Raw genomic sequence first — 15,584 nt, 5'->3', positions numbered from 1 at the left:
GGTTTGACTTTATGATGAGGCTGTTCATTTTGGTTTGCTCCAAACATGTCCTCTGTATTCTGACCGCACGTCTCTTTCCCAGGTTTGTCGGTCCTCGATGCGTTACCTGGCCCTGATGATGTCACGACCTGTGCTGAGGCTGAAAGAAATCAACCCACTGCTGTTCAACTTTGTGGAGGAACTGGTCGAGATCCGGGTACACACATATTTTAACTTTTTTAGAGGCACTAGAGACCTTATTGTGGAGAAGGAATTACAGATATTCATAGTGAACATAAGAAGGCTAACGCTTCCAAGACGCACTAAATTCTCTCTCTCAAAAATAAAATAATGTAACTTATATTGATGTCACAGTTTTTGGAACCCATTTATGGATTTCTGCTAGCACATGCAGTGATGAGAAATGTGAAACCTACAAGAACTATTGGCATGAAGTGCAACTTAGTTCAACATTGATGTGTGTGTGTTACTTTGTGTGTCTTTGTCACAGAAACTTCGACAAGACATTCTGCTGATGAAACCTTATTTCATTACTTGTAAGGAGGCCATGGAGGCTCGGCTATTACTACAGGTCAGAAACTCTCCACATTATGTACTCAGCAGTCAGCACATATTCTCTGCATGATCAAGTTTAAGTGTCACACAGACATGATATGACTATTAGACACCACTGAGTAATATGTTACAACAGCACCATCATCTGGTGAAAGTTGAGTATTTGGGCTGCATTGAAAAAAGGTTCCTGATGTAAGATTGAGACTTTAGCACTTTTCACACATGTACACAACTCCTGCAATTTTCCCAAAGATTTTGGGGTGAGCTGAATGTGTGAACACAAACAGCTGTCTGGAATGTTTCTTTCCCTGCCATAGAGTCAGGGTGAGCCTTTGTGAGAACACAGCAGGTAATATTCAGGAATATGAATTGTGAGCGGGAGGAGGTGATGAAGTCCATATCACAGGGACGGCATGTTGACTGATGTGATCTTTATGCATGTAATGAAGCTGCTGCATTATGTTTTCTGCTCGGCAGTTCTTCTACTCTCGTTCATGTCACACTGTGAATATGTCAAGTTACACTTAGCATCGATATAAAGGTAGAAAGAGTCATTATAGCGTCAGACTCTGGTGGAAAAATGTCCTGCAATGAGGGGGCGTGATCAAGCAAAAAGCTTCAGGAGCTCAAGAAGTTTGTACATCTGCACAATACTCGACTTGGTCGCTGTTGTTACATGTTCTGTTCAAAAAAAGTATTTTTTGTTCTATATTTTCACAAAAAGATTTAAAAAAAACTATTCTAGTCTATATTTTGTCCAGCGGTGTGCAGGTTTGATATGTTTCATTATGCATTATTTCATCATCATCATCATCATCAATAGTTTTCTTTGTGTTTCACAGCTTCAAGATCGGCAGCACTTTGTAGAGAACGATGACATGTACTCATTGCAGGATTTGATCGACATTTCCAGTGGCAGACTCAGCTGCTCCCTCACAGAGATACACACCACATTTGCAAAGCACATCAAACTTGACTGTGATGTGAGTTCAAAGTCAAAGCACAAAGAAAATACAAACTTTTATTTAAGGAAGTGTATTTCTTTTGTATGTATCACATGTAACTTCATGTTATGATTTTTACTATAAAGTAATAGACACTTTTGACAGCTGGATTATTGTCTAGAGTGGAAAACATATATGCCTTTCTGAAAACCTGACTTTCTGTTATTTTTTGTCTGTAGCGTTGTCAGGCCAAAGGATTTGTATGTGAGCTGTGTAAAGAGGGAGACATCCTGTTTCCTTTTGACAGTCACACCTCGGTCTGCTATGACTGCTCTGCCGTCTTCCACAGGTCAGTCATCACCACCAACATGTCAGACTGAATCATACAGACTGTACATTTACAGGAACTGTAATGTTATGGTAAATGTAATGTAACTGGTCCAAGAACACAAGCCTCGGCCCTGAATAAGTATTTATTCCCTGCCTCGGTGAAGCTGCATATTATCCCAAAGACACAGCGGTATAATCTGCATATAGTGAAATAAACCAGACATGAATGAGTTTGTTCGACTCAACACACTGATTGCAGCAATACAGTCAAACTGTCCTAACACTAAAAATGAAATGTATCTTTGTGATTGTTATGTGTCTCTTCAGAGATTGTTACTATGACAACTCCACAACATGCCCTCGATGTGCTCGGATGACCGATCGCAAGCAGGACGACGAGTCAGATGTGAAAGATGCTTAAGTCTGAAGACGACGGCAGGATGTTGCACTTTGCCTGGTGTTGTTCTCTGCTCTGATTGAGGACTAGCTTCCCGTCTTGGTTTGTTTTGTGCATTGGTTTAGACTGTGGCGTCTTAATGTTACTGGGTTAACCATAATGAAGCAGGGTACCCAAAAGCCCACTTGAAAATTAATATAAATGTATTTTTTATCAAACTTTTTACATCATACTGAAATTGGATGAACTGAACACTGTGTATGTGTGTTTGTGTGAGTGTCTGCTGATATAATTGTAAAACATAAATGACCTGTTAAGACAAGCCACAATATCAGTAGGTGATTATGCACGTTACAAATCTCGGCTGTGATTACCTATACTGCCAACTTAGCTGAATAGTTAACCATAAGGTTATATATATATATAGTCAGTGCTTTTAAGTTTTAAAAACTATAACTATATTTACCAGAAATCTGCATTTCAGCTACCAAATGTATATTTTTCTTTAAGAAAATCCTGAGTGAGCAACCTTGCACTTCCCTGCAATTTACAAGCATCAATCTATTGTTCAGTGTTAGTTAGTTTGATGCAGAGTGTGTAACTAGTTAACAGTAAGACACTGATTCAAACTGATAGATGATATGATCATAACTTCACTTTATTTTTTTCTGCTCTTTAAACATTCCATTATCAGTTCCATCCCCGTTAAATCACAGTTCCCTGAAGCAGCATCTGTTCTCCCTTCATTTGTGTTACCTGCCTTTTTCTTTTCAGTCGTATTCTGTTGTTCGGCTATAATTGTAAAAGTTAAAAAATATATTTTCAGGTTGTGGAGCCATATTTAAATTCCTCTATTAAGTTATCTTGTAGTGAAGGCAGGAGATTTATGAAAAGCCAACATGGATACTAAAAAAAAAAAAACTTTTACGGCTTGCAGTTATTTGACAAAAAATGTGCAAATGAAAACCATAATGTGAAATATACATACCCGGAACATATATCTGCAACAGACAAAGCATGCATCATCAGTGCATTCTCTAGAGTGTAGAACCAGTTAACAAAAAGAAAATGTGCTTTCCTTGTGTTGAATACTGTGAACTCCTTGTAGTCAGTCTGATCTGTCTTTAGTCAGGTTCAGTTTAGTGCACTGTGTAACAAATCGATGTGAATGTTGTGTGCCTCTGTTTGTCAGGTTACTTGCAGCTGTTAAACAAGCCTCTCAGTACACTAACCATCATGTTAATGGCTTTAGTCTTAAAGTTCCTCTTGCACATGATGTTGATCATGTTCAGAGATAACAAAGATGCTATGTGACACCTTTGACCATTTAAAAGTTGAATTAAGTATTTGTTTTAAAATAATCAGTTTTGGCTGTGTTACCTTTCAGCATGATGCATTGTATTTTTTTTTTCATTCAAACTAATGGACAGATATGGCTTCTGTAAGAGCCATGCCCTGTTAGAAATCATGGATTAATGCATGAATAAATATATGAAATGCATTAAAGCTGCAGTGTTGTGTTCAAGTTCTTTTATAGAACAACATTCATACATACAGCAATACAAAGTGCTTTACAGAGTTTTAAAAAAACCCATGATATTAAGAGCATTAAAGGAGACGTGAAGTTAATCAAAATTAAGACATTCTGAAAAAGTATAAATAGTAACAGTAAAAAGAAGTCATACAAATGCTATTTATATAATAACATAAGATCACTTACAAAGTCAATAAAAAGCAATCAAAAGAATTAAGTACGAGTAGATCAGAGGTTATTGAACGGATGGGACGGCAACATTTGAAAAAAAAGTTAAAAGCAACAGATGTAGAAAGCCTTGGGATTCCTGTTAGCGTATTCCACAGTTTACTAGACTGTAAGTGTGCAGCCTGGTTACTTGTTTCTGGGAATAATGAACAATGAACCTGTCCCAGAGGACCTGAGGGGTCTGGATGCCTCATAACGGGAGAGCATGTCTGAAAGGCGTTTTTGGACCAGGACCATTTAGTGTTTTATATACAAGGATAATCATTTTAAAATGTATCTGTTGATTCACAGGACGACAGCGTAGAGATCTGAGGAGTGGTGTAATGTGATTGACTGTCTTGATGTGGCTGAAGGCCAGAGCCTTCAGCCACATCAAGACAGATTGACAAATTAGGACATTATGGACCGCTAGGGTTACATGTGTAAAAGTCTGCTTTTTTGAATCAGCGCAAGAATACTAATTAGACATATCTGATTGTCTTGTTACTAGCAGGTAGTCACTAAATATAACATCCCTTGTTTTGACTGAACCATGACTGTGCAAGAGAAATGTTTATTGTCGCTGTGAACACGGCTCTTCTTCAGGATCTTCCTCAATTCTCTGACTTGACCTCTTGGACCCCTGCAACCCTCTCCCACAGGACAGTTTGGTAATATGTCCATGTTCCTATAAATAAGATTTGTTTTTTGACTGTCAAAAACAAAGGACAGGATATCTACACAACAAGCAAAACATATTAAATAATTTGCAATGCTGTGAACAGTGAGATCACTGTCATGATTTGTTCTTGATCAGTTCTGTAATTTGTTTATTTCAGTGTTTAGATTTCCTTTCCTGTTATATTTTGTCTCTTTCCTTCCTGCTCTTGCATGTTTCCCTTGTGTGTATTTTTATTGTATCATTTCCATGTTAATTCCCCCACTGCAGTAGTTTTTGACTTGTTGCATTTTTTTACACAGCCTCTGTAAGAGTAAGTTTTTGCAATTGTGTTTAATAAAATCCTTTTTTCGTTTGTTTGCTGCACTTCTTTCTTTCTTTTTTTTCATGGGTAATGAAAATGACATTATAAACCTGGAAGGAAAGTCTGTTTTACTTATTGAAATAACTACTATTTGCTCCACTTCTTAAACATGTCTACTTGTGAATAAAGATTTTAAATAATGCTGGTAGTGTTGATTTTTTAATATAAAACAAACTTGGTCCAAGTAGCCTAGGCTATAAAATATGTAAAAGGGTGTTATTTTTGGGACAAAACACTTACTAACACACATTAAAGTTTATTTTCTTTACTAAATGTTTGACCCATAATTGGGTAAAGGATGAAAAATATCCCACTTTGCTAACTTCTGAAGTGGCCTGGGGGTCTTGCAGTATGCAGCGAATTCATGTCTACGTGAGGATTGGTCGTGGACTTGGACTTCCGCCAATTATTATGCAAACACTGTGCAGGACGTCCTGTCATTGGAGACAATTTCAAATCCATCCACCATGAAAAACAGAATAACACAAAGCTTTTAAGTAACACGCACTTAAAAAATGTTCATTAAAAAAGAAACCCTGGTCACTAAAAGACAGCTGCACACACTGAACCCAGTGATCCCACTGTAGTGATCCCACTGTTGGTCCTCGAAGAGCAAACAAAAACAAAACCAGGTTACATCATCCCTTTTGTATCAGAAAATAACCCCCCCGGCTCTGTCAACGCGCTAACATCTCATTTAACAGGCTTTTGTGACTTAGTATGGCACACAAGCCCAGAACTGTGAGAGAAAACAACTTCTAAAATCTAAAATTCCTCGTTGCTCTTTTGTAACAGAGATCTCGCGAGATTACAGGCTAATACTGTTGGCACTGGGTGTATTTATTTTGCTCCTTCTGCAAGTCGTCCAGTGAAGCAGAGGGAAGGTAGCAGAAGTGATGGGTCTAATATCTTTAAGTGTCGGACCTTTAAGGAACCGGGTCCGGACGCTTCGGTCGTGGAGCAGAGACCTATCTACATTCTCGGCCACTTTTCGTAACACTGGAGTTCTCGCCCCGGTAAGGTTACACTTTGTTTTGTTCTGGTTTGTTCTGCAAACCACTTGGCAGCTTCTCGGGGGGGGGATGCATTTTTTTCTGTTACAAAAGCTACGTGTAATGGAGTTGTTAAACAGTAGTCTGCATTAGCAGGAGTGATATTCGACTGGATTTTAGGTCTGTCGTGTAAGGACACAATGTTCCTCTGTGCATGCTGCAGAAACCTTATCAACAAACCCACGATTTTGTGTAACATTTCCTTTTCTGTATACATACTTTAATGAGATGTCTGTTTGATACTGTGTACTTTATAAGTCATTTTCCACAATTTCATAATGTTTAATTTGAAGGAGGCGTGTCTTGATAGCTGGCTTGGGAAGGGGGCGTGTATGGCACCCCATGCCCTTTCTTATGTTTTCTTACTTAATGTGTAATGTCTGCAGACATTTGAATCAGTCATTGAATAGAAAAAGAAGAGTTGAACCATTTGTGTATATCACAGACTACAAAGATTAAGTGTTTTTTCTATTGATTGGATTCTATAACCTGATTTCCTTCAAAAGGATGTTGTACGGGCACAACTCGATCGTAGCATCTTTGTATCTTCTGCTTCACTTTGAAACAGAACTCTAGTTTAGAGTTAGATATGTTGTCTGACACAAAAGGGAAACACAGAGCCGCACTTTAACATCGATCAGTGTTACTTGACTGAAGATGTTATTGACAGATTGTATTGTCCCATTTTCAGGATGACACGTGGTCTCCTGAAAGTGAATTAGAGGACATATGTATGTCTATGACAGAGATATGGCCGGCCCCTGTTTCTATATCGTCAAAATCTCCTGTGCAGTGTACACTAACGAGTCTATTCTGTAAACCTCACATGATAGTTTTCTCTTTGATTGACTGCACAGTAAATTGAGTCCAGCCAACACAATGTTTTTAACATGTAATATGATTATTAAAGGTTACTGGTCTGTTTGGGTGCAGAAATAGAATAGGATCTGAACTGGAGTAAATGTATGAGTTTCTGTTTACTCAAGTTTAATGTAGTTTTTTAAAAATGTTTTAATTCACAGTTAATACATTTTAATAATAATTCAAATATTTTAGTTTTAATCGTCTGGTTTTTATTGTTGTTGAGTATAAATGATCGTTTGGACCTCTACAAATTGCGTGTTTGTGTTCAAATAAAAAATCCCAATCAAACATTTGCCCCTTGTGTGGTGGAAAGAGGTTCTCTGTAGTCTTTAAGAACATGTCATGCCTTTTTAATATGTAGATGACAGATTGTAAGTAAACCTCATGTGACTTTTATTGAAGCGGTTTAGTGTAAGCCTAAAGTTGAAGTGTTTTATCGGTCTGGTAATGACTTTATGATATTGGATTAACTGAGACAGTAAAGAAAGGTCATGATGGGTTGACAGTGAGCCAGTACATAATGTTGTCTTTTAGTTGTTTGTTATAAATCAGGTATCAGGGCAGATTTCTTTGATAAGCATGAAAGTGCTAATGTGGGATTCATAAGAGCTGTTTGATACAAAGCCACTGTGGATTATCATCTTTCATTTTCTACTGCCCGTCTAACATTTGACACATTGTAACAACATCTATCACTTCCAGCATGTGATGTTATTTCATATGTTGTATTTATGTATTTTCCATAGTATTCATTGCTTATAATTTTATCATTCCTTCATTTTATTTCAGAAGTCGTCACTGGTCCAAAAGAGATTTGGTTTATATCAACAGAGTTTTCAACTCGCTCGGCTCCTGAGCTCGAACAAACCACCAAGAGGTAATGAACCTCCTAATGCTGTTAGGTGTGTACACAATAACCACCATCTTTTAAGGTCATGCTTCAGAACTTCATTTTTTTTGTTTTGTGTTTTTCTGTTTCAATGCTCGTTTAGGTTTTGAAAAGTTTTTCCCAAAGAGTGAAGAAAGGTCTGAAGTCAACAAATCAGCTAAAGGTGAGGAAGGTTTGACCCTTTGTCATAGCAAGCAGCATTTGTATTTCCTAAGTTATCAGTTGTTTGTTGTAGTGTATAATAACATCTCCTGTTGCTCCTTAAAGAAAACACCAAAGAGCAAGAATCTCTTGTAAGTGAAAGGCAGGACCCAAGTGATGATGGGGACGAAAGAAGAAGAGGAGAAAAGAAAGATGAATGGTATTCATGGACACGTTTTCAGGTGTGAATCATAACAACATTATTTTTTTACACAAGTTAATACACATATAGAATCCACAAACTCTAATAACTTGTTAGAAATGAAACAACAAAGTTGGAATCTCAGGTCTTTAAATGAATGATATGATATTCTTATAAAACTGTGTATGTGTAGATGATGATTCTGTAGTTGTAGAATTTAATATTATATATATAAAGTCTACAATAGTGATCAAACAAAGTGGTTTGTGGACTTCTGTCTTACACAGTTTTTTATCAAATAGGAGGATTTTCCCTTTGATGCAAAAGCAGTTCGCAACTTTGCAATCGCCGCAGCAGGCATGACCTCAGCTTTTTTATACTTCTACTTCCGAGAGACGGGGGTCCAGATCTCCTGGAAGGACTTTGTGCAGTACTACTTGAACAGAGGCTTGGTAAGAGGCAGAGAAGGTTTTAGATTTATTTTTTTTGTTTTAATCTGCTCATTTGTGTGAACAAATGTGTAATTGTGCTCTCTCCACAGGTTGATCACCTGGAAGTTGTCAATAAACAATATGTCAAAGTGATTCCTGCCCGTGGGATTAACTCATCAGAAGTGGTAAGTTACATTTTCTTTTTTTTTTTAATTGTATATTTGTCATTTTGTATATTAGTTCTTAACTTGTGTTCGTATATTGGTTAAGTGTAACTGTGCTCATGGCCTCCAGTTTGCCATACCGTACATATGTTGTTCCCTTGGAGAACTTTGCCTTGGACTTCAAAGGCTGCACACACTAAGCTTCCTCCACATGAGTATTAATACATAAGAAACAACAAGAGCAAACAACAATCCACATTTAAACAAAGAAGCACATAACAATGACAAACACAATCAACATACAGCATATTGCACATTATCTGTCTATGTTGAACAAGATCAGCATAAAACACAATCAATGAAAAGAGAAGAACATCATGGCACTATTGCTCAACCCATACAGCCTTAAGAAACAATATTTACGATTTTAAAGTTAAAGTCAAATTTAGGTTCAGTTTGCATGAAGGGACTCTATATCGTCAGCTGGTTTGTTAGAGTTCATACTCAGAGTGGAGAGACGGTGAGATGGGTCAGACAACACTCTGTGCTTGACAGGCTGTTCACAGTTTGAGAATGATCAGCTCCATTAATCATCATCATAAAAGTAATAATAATATACAACCTTTTTCTCAAGCAAAAAGTTATTAACACTCTTTTACTGTGTTACTTTTGAACTTCTCAATCATAACTGATACCTGAGCAGATCCATCCAAACACTATGCCTTAATTGGATTTTAAGCTTTTACTTTCAATAGCTCAAGAGTTTTCTAACATTATCTTACATAAGCCTCTGGTCCTACCACACCAAGTAAAACTGGAGCAGCAAGCAGCCAGGAGTGCACTGAAAGAGGCACATTTCTCTTTCAAATGTTAAATATTCTTCATTTTTTGTTTCAGCTCGAGAGTTTAAAAACGGTATCCTGCATGTACAGTCATATGTTTCCTGTCATCTGTATGTTTCAGAGCTATTTGTGGTTCAACATTGGCAGTGTTGAGTCATTTGAGCATAACCTGGAGATGGCCCAGAAAGAGATGGGCGTGGAGCCCACACAGAAAGTACCTGTGTTCTTTAGCAGTGAAAGTGATGGGTGAGGATCTCGTCTGATTAGAAACTAAGACAATCATATGGAAGTGACTCTAATGCACATGTAAATAGGCTGACAATGTTCTTATAGAGTGTCTTCTCTTTCCCTGACAGGAATCTGCTTTTCTCTGTTCTCCCAACATTACTGCTGGTGGGCTTTTTACTTTTTGCCTTGCGGCAGGGACCAATGGCAGGAGGCCGTGGAGGTATGGGGCGAGGAAACCCCTTTAGCATGAGCGAATCCAAAGCCAAGGTCATAAAGGACAACATCAGTATTCGATTTAAGGACGTTGCAGGCTGTGAGGAGGCCAAACTGGAGGTTTTGGAGTTTGTAAACTACTTGAAGAACCCTCAAAAGTACCAGGACCTTGGAGCCAAGATCCCAAAGGTGAGGCATTCTGTCTGTCACAAAGGATCCAGAGTTAGGGTGACAGTTACATTTTTAATATGAGGAACTTTCCCCTTCAAAGAATTGCAGGTATTGACCCTGATATTCATCACCTATTAACTTCATTGTTTTCAGGGTGCAGTGTTATCGGGCCCTCCTGGTACTGGCAAAACCTTGCTGGCTAAGGCCACTGCAGGAGAAGCCGACGTCCCCTTCATCACTGTCAACGGCTCAGAATTCCAGGAAATGTTTGTGGGAGTGGGCCCAGCGAGGGTCAGTACTGGGCTCGATTCAGAAATGTTGTTTGGATTGTTAGATTGTAAACAGGAGGACAAAGTAAGATTACTAAGTGGTTGTCATTCTTCCTTATGATAGATAAGAGATATGTTTGCCACAGCACGCAAAAATGCCCCCTGCATCCTTTTCATTGATGAGATCGATGCAGTGGGCAGAAAAAGAGGTGGAGGGAACTTTGGCAACCAGAGTGAGCAGGAAAACACCCTGAACCAGCTGCTTGTGGAAATGGATGGTAAACAGTCATCTCATCTCCTTCACCTCGCAAACCTTTTGTTTATTCCTCCTATGTTTTTTTTTAACCATGCTCTTTACTTTTCTCATTCCAGGGTTCAACAGTAGCACTAATGTGGTTGTTTTAGCGGGGACCAATCGAGCCGATATACTGGATCCAGCTTTGATGAGGCCAGGGCGATTTGATCGACATATATACATAGGTAACATTCCTGAATTCTGCCTTGGTTACAGTCTGCTTTCTAGACCTAAATGATCTGCTCTTATCTGAACGGTTTCCTAATTTACTGGTTTCCCTTCAAAATAACCAAAAAGAAACTCATTTTTTTAAATATGATCTTTGTTTGTAATTGCTTCTTGTTTTTTTTTTAGAGTTGGAAGGAAACATGAAATTCCACTCTTGTTGTATGGTGTTTTGTAATTTCATGTAGATGCACCTCAGTGGCATGATCACATGCAACTGTACTCCAGGAACTGTGAAACAAAAGCAATTTATGTCAATTAAACACAAATGCAGACCCAGAGTAAGCTCTGCTTGTGTCTACTTTAGACCAGGGGTCTGTTTTCTTGTAATCTGTTTGCTTCTATTCAAAATAACTTCAACCCGATTAGACCGGCTTCTGTTCTTTTTTGGCATCTGTTCACTCATGTCATTATAAGCATGTGTTGCAGGCTGCATGCTTTTATCTTTGCTGTTAAAGTGATTTAATCCTTTTCTGGCTTCATAGATGTAATTAGTTATTTTTTTCTCAGCAGTGCTGGACAGTAGAGGACAGGGCAGTTTTTTTTCTCTGACAAATAACACTGGGGTAAAAAGGAGAGCGCTGTCTTTTAGAAAAAGAGATATTGGATATCTGAAGGAAAACATCTGGGATCAGAACCATTATCATGTTTTATATTTTATTTTAAAATAATTTTTCTTTCTTGTTATCATGTTGTCCCTGACGTTTGAAAATTTCTCTCTTCTACAGGTCCACCAGATATTAAAGGCAGGGCCTCCATCTTCAAGGTGCATTTAAGACCTTTAAAGCTGGACCCCAGTATAGAAGTCAAGGCTTTGGCCAGAAAGCTAGCTGCACTAACTCCAGGTTTTACTGGTAAGAACAACAAGCCATTCACTCTTTTGATTGATTTACAGAAACTGTACAGTTTTTTCGTCTTTGTCTGTTCAGAGTAACTTGATTATCGTGTCTCCTTGTTCCTTTCAGGGGCTGATATTGCTAATGTGTGTAATGAAGCTGCTCTAATTGCTGCACGTCACCTCCACCAACATATCAGCACTAAGCACTTTGAACAGGCTGTGGACAGAGTTATCGGGGGTGAGTTCACTATCACACTAAATATCATGACGGTGTGTGTTCATAGAATAACTGCTGTGTGAGGGTTTCACACTTCAGTAACAGAAAGTCTTTAAGTGTTTTTTCTGACCCCCTTGACTGTATTACTATCCATTTATATAGAATAAATGATTACAGTCGAATCGATTCCTAAATGCTTGGATTTTTGATCTTCATACAAATGTTGTACCTGAGAGTATATTTGAATATAACTGAGACTGCCCCTTTGAGGTGTTGTTTCTACAGTACTAAACACTGTGAGTTCATGCACTATTAAGAGATCAACTCTTTGGCTCATGCGCTCCTTGAAGGGAGAAACTACACTGATAACTTGTTGCTTGTTTTGGAGAAACAAATAGAGCGGTTTGGTAAGAAATCCTTGTTACTCTCAGGTTTGGAGAAAAAGTCTCAGGTGCTGCAGCTTCCAGAGAAGACCACTGTGGCGTACCATGAGGCAGGACACGCTGTGGTGGGCTGGTTTCTTGAACATGCAGACCCTCTGCTTAAGGTAGTTAAACCATTTTCTATGACTGCTTGACTGTTGTTACTCCCCAGGAGAATATTTTATCCCTTTGCCTTAAGATCTCACAGAAAATGATTATATTTCTATTAAGACCGATATTAATGTGCTTCCTCAGGTGTCCATTGTTCCCAGAGGGAAAGGTCTAGGTTATGCCCAGTATCTGCCGAAAGAACAGTACCTGTTTAATCGGGAGCAGCTGTTTGACAGAATGTGCATGATGCTGGGAGGTCGTGTGGCTGAGCAGGTTTTTTTCCGCAGAATCACTACTGGGGCTCAGGATGACCTCAGGAAAGTCACTCAGTCTGCCTATGCTCAGGTAATCACATTTATTTTTCCACTTGTAGTTATGTTGTATGTTAATGAGCGTCAGACTTGAAAACCACTTTAGACACAGATTAATGCTCAACATGGTTTTAAGTGGAGCACTGTTTCACTCCAGATCCCACTTCTCCTCACGTTTCAGGTTGTAGAGTTTGGAATGAGTGAGGCTGTGGGTCAGGTGTCCTTTAACCTCCCTCAGCAGGGAGATATTGTCACAGAGAAACCCTTCAGTGAGTCTACAGCCCAGCTTATAGACCAGGAGGTCCGCTTGCTTATAGATACTGCCTTCCAGCGGACACTGAAGCTCGTCACCGATAAGAGAGAGATGGTGGAGAAGGTGAGAAAAGATTGTCTCTGTCTAGGCAGAATAAAAGACAGAAAGACTGGAGTGACGTTACTTCCTAGCAAGGTGTAATATTGTAGCTTTCAGTATTTGCTGTCATGTGTTGCAGGTGGCAAAGCGTCTTCTAGAAAAGGAGATTCTAGACAGAGCCGACATGGTGGAGCTGCTAGGAACCCGTCCCTTTCAGGAGAAGACGTCATATGATGAGTTTGTTGAAGTGTTGGGGGAATTTGAGGAGGACACATCTCTACCTGTAGGGCTGAAGGACTGGAACAAGAATAACAGTGAGGACCAGCAAAAGAAATCATCCCTTTACCTGTAGGTGGACATGGAGCCTCTAGGAAAATATCTGCCTGAATTCAAGTGAATTTCAAAGAAGGTGCAGAGCCATCTAGTCCAGACTGCTGCCTGTCGGGGCTTTGAACAAAAACCTCCCACAAGAGGAGGGATAGAAATTTGTTGCATGGGTCTTAAAAAGGTTAAAGTGGCAGTAACCAAGGTTTCTGTGCAGAGTTCAGTTTGTGGATTACATTTTACTGGAGACGCCTCATGTCCACAATCTAGTGCCGCCTGACACCTTAATGACACCAGGGCTGAAACTAAGGTTTGTTGTATTATTGATTGATCTACCTAATATTTACGGTTCTTTAGTTTTTTAGTCACAGTGAATATCCAAAAGTTAAAGTGATGTGCATCACATTTTCCCAAGTTCTTAAGTGACAACTCTTAAGATGTCTTCCTTTGTCCGACCAACGCCTAAATCTTCTTCATTTACCATCATCATCATCAGAACACAGCAAATCGTCAGACACAGAAATCTGTAAATCTTTGCTGACATTTTGCTTGATGACTGAAATGATGAATCGATCATCAAAATAGTTTGCAAATATTGAGTAATGATTGATTAAATGTGAAGCGGGTTTAGCTCTAAGTGACACAGAAGGTCACGTCACCAAATAAGCTATTATCAGTAGAGTTATCATAGGATATGAGTTTTATTCTCAGGGTTATTTTAGAGATGATCATACAGCTATAACTATATGAACAGCTCCCAGTATCTGCCACCACTTCATTCTGTTAGTGAGTGAATATTATAAAGGAGTTTTCCAAGATTATGGAAACCATGTTGTGTACTTTGACCGTACGTATCACACAGACAGTCAGAAAGCGTTCTTCACTCTGTACTATGAAGACTTTCTTACATTTCATGGGTGATGTATCTCACCCTAAACACATGAATACATTCTTTATATCGTCGTAGTTTTCCAGTGAACTCCAATCTTCCTCGACTTGGTTTCTTATAAATATAAATCAGTACAGGCAGCTGTTACAACTCAGTGTTTGTGAGTTGTAACCTGGATATATGATCAATGTTACAGATAGAACAGGATCACATGTACTGTAGGTTGTTTATTCGGCTTGTTTCCCACAGCAACACAAGTCAGTTCTGACGTGTTTACTATGAAACAGATTTTTAACGCTTCACTCACTCACACTACCTCACAGTCTCTCTTAACCGCCTTTCTTTTTTTACCTGTTTATGATATAAAACAACTTCCAGGCTGAGCCTTTCCGTGCTTTACTGTATTTCATGTTGATAAGTAAGGGCTTCAAATAAAGGGAGGATTATTATGGGTTTTCTTGAATCTTATAATTTAGAAACATGAAATAAAAAATCCTGATATTCAGGAACTCATTCTTTCAGCCAGTTGTGGCTTATATTTGAGTTTGTCCCCTGATTGTGAGCCAAGAAAGCTACGCTAAATACCTGCTAACATAGCATGCTCATCTCATGTGTATGAGAACCACTCCTAGGAAGGTTTCTTACTCGGCTTTCATGATGTCAGTGGTCTCTTAAGGGTCAACACTGTATCTCCTATGCTGAGTAAACCGGTGGAATATAAAAATGTACTTGAACTATTAATTCCTTGCTGTCTGACTGGAATCAAGTTTTCATCTTGATAGACCTGCCCAGCTGAAAGCTCCAGATTAAAAAAACAAGAAATAAAAAGCAGGCTGGTTCTTTATTATGATATTGTGTGTTGTGTGTGCTTAACAATTCACTCTTTATTGGTGTTGTTTGATGAATTTTTCTTTTTACATGAAGTAATGAATGTTCACTTTACATTGATCTAAAGATAAAGAATGGCACGTCTAAAGTGATGCTGTTGCAGTACAGAACATTATTAAAGTGTTTTTATACCACACTGGCCTGTGTTTTCAGTCGCAGTTTTTATATTTCATCTAGTCATCCCTGTTATCTCTTCCAGAAAAAAACTAATTTTAACCAACCGGATTAAGAGAAGT

General features: G+C 38.6%; 2 protein-coding genes across 3 annotated transcripts; both read left to right on the top strand.

Annotated features, from left to right (window-relative positions):
- Positions 1-82: 82 nt before the first annotated feature.
- On the top strand, positions 83-3,732 carry def8 (differentially expressed in FDCP 8 homolog; the record flags this gene model as incomplete). The annotated part of the gene is given in 5 exon segments (XM_065953058.1): positions 83-196; positions 491-571; positions 1,398-1,538; positions 1,739-1,848; positions 2,157-3,732. Coding segments are annotated over 5 exon segments (540 nt in total), but the record flags the coding sequence as incomplete, so codon positions are not given.
- A 1,990-nt stretch (positions 3,733-5,722) lies between these two features.
- LOC109983741 (mitochondrial inner membrane m-AAA protease component AFG3L1) lies at positions 5,723-15,487 on the top strand. 2 transcript variants are annotated; one of them, XM_065953057.1, is made up of 17 exons: positions 5,723-6,026; positions 7,719-7,803; positions 7,919-7,978; positions 8,083-8,198; positions 8,461-8,610; positions 8,700-8,774; positions 9,717-9,841; positions 9,952-10,225; positions 10,361-10,498; positions 10,601-10,754; positions 10,849-10,956; positions 11,725-11,850; positions 11,962-12,072; positions 12,483-12,598; positions 12,729-12,929; positions 13,077-13,271; positions 13,387-15,487. In XM_065953057.1, the coding sequence occupies exons 1-17, from the start codon at positions 5,907-5,909 to the stop codon at positions 13,597-13,599; spliced, it is 2,367 nt and encodes a 788-aa protein (XP_065809129.1). In that variant the 5' UTR covers positions 5,723-5,906; the 3' UTR covers positions 13,600-15,487. The 2 variants fall into 2 exon arrangements, with proteins under 2 accessions (XP_065809129.1, XP_020489277.2); XM_020633621.3 differs by having other exon boundaries at positions 5,726-6,026; positions 7,716-7,803.
- Positions 15,488-15,584: the final 97 nt, after the last annotated feature.

This window comes from Labrus bergylta, chromosome 3 (genome assembly GCF_963930695.1).
Source record: "Labrus bergylta chromosome 3, fLabBer1.1, whole genome shotgun sequence".
In the NCBI taxonomy this organism is placed as follows: domain Eukaryota; kingdom Metazoa; phylum Chordata; class Actinopteri; order Labriformes; family Labridae; genus Labrus; species Labrus bergylta.
This window is presented reverse-complemented; position numbering and strand designations above follow the sequence as displayed.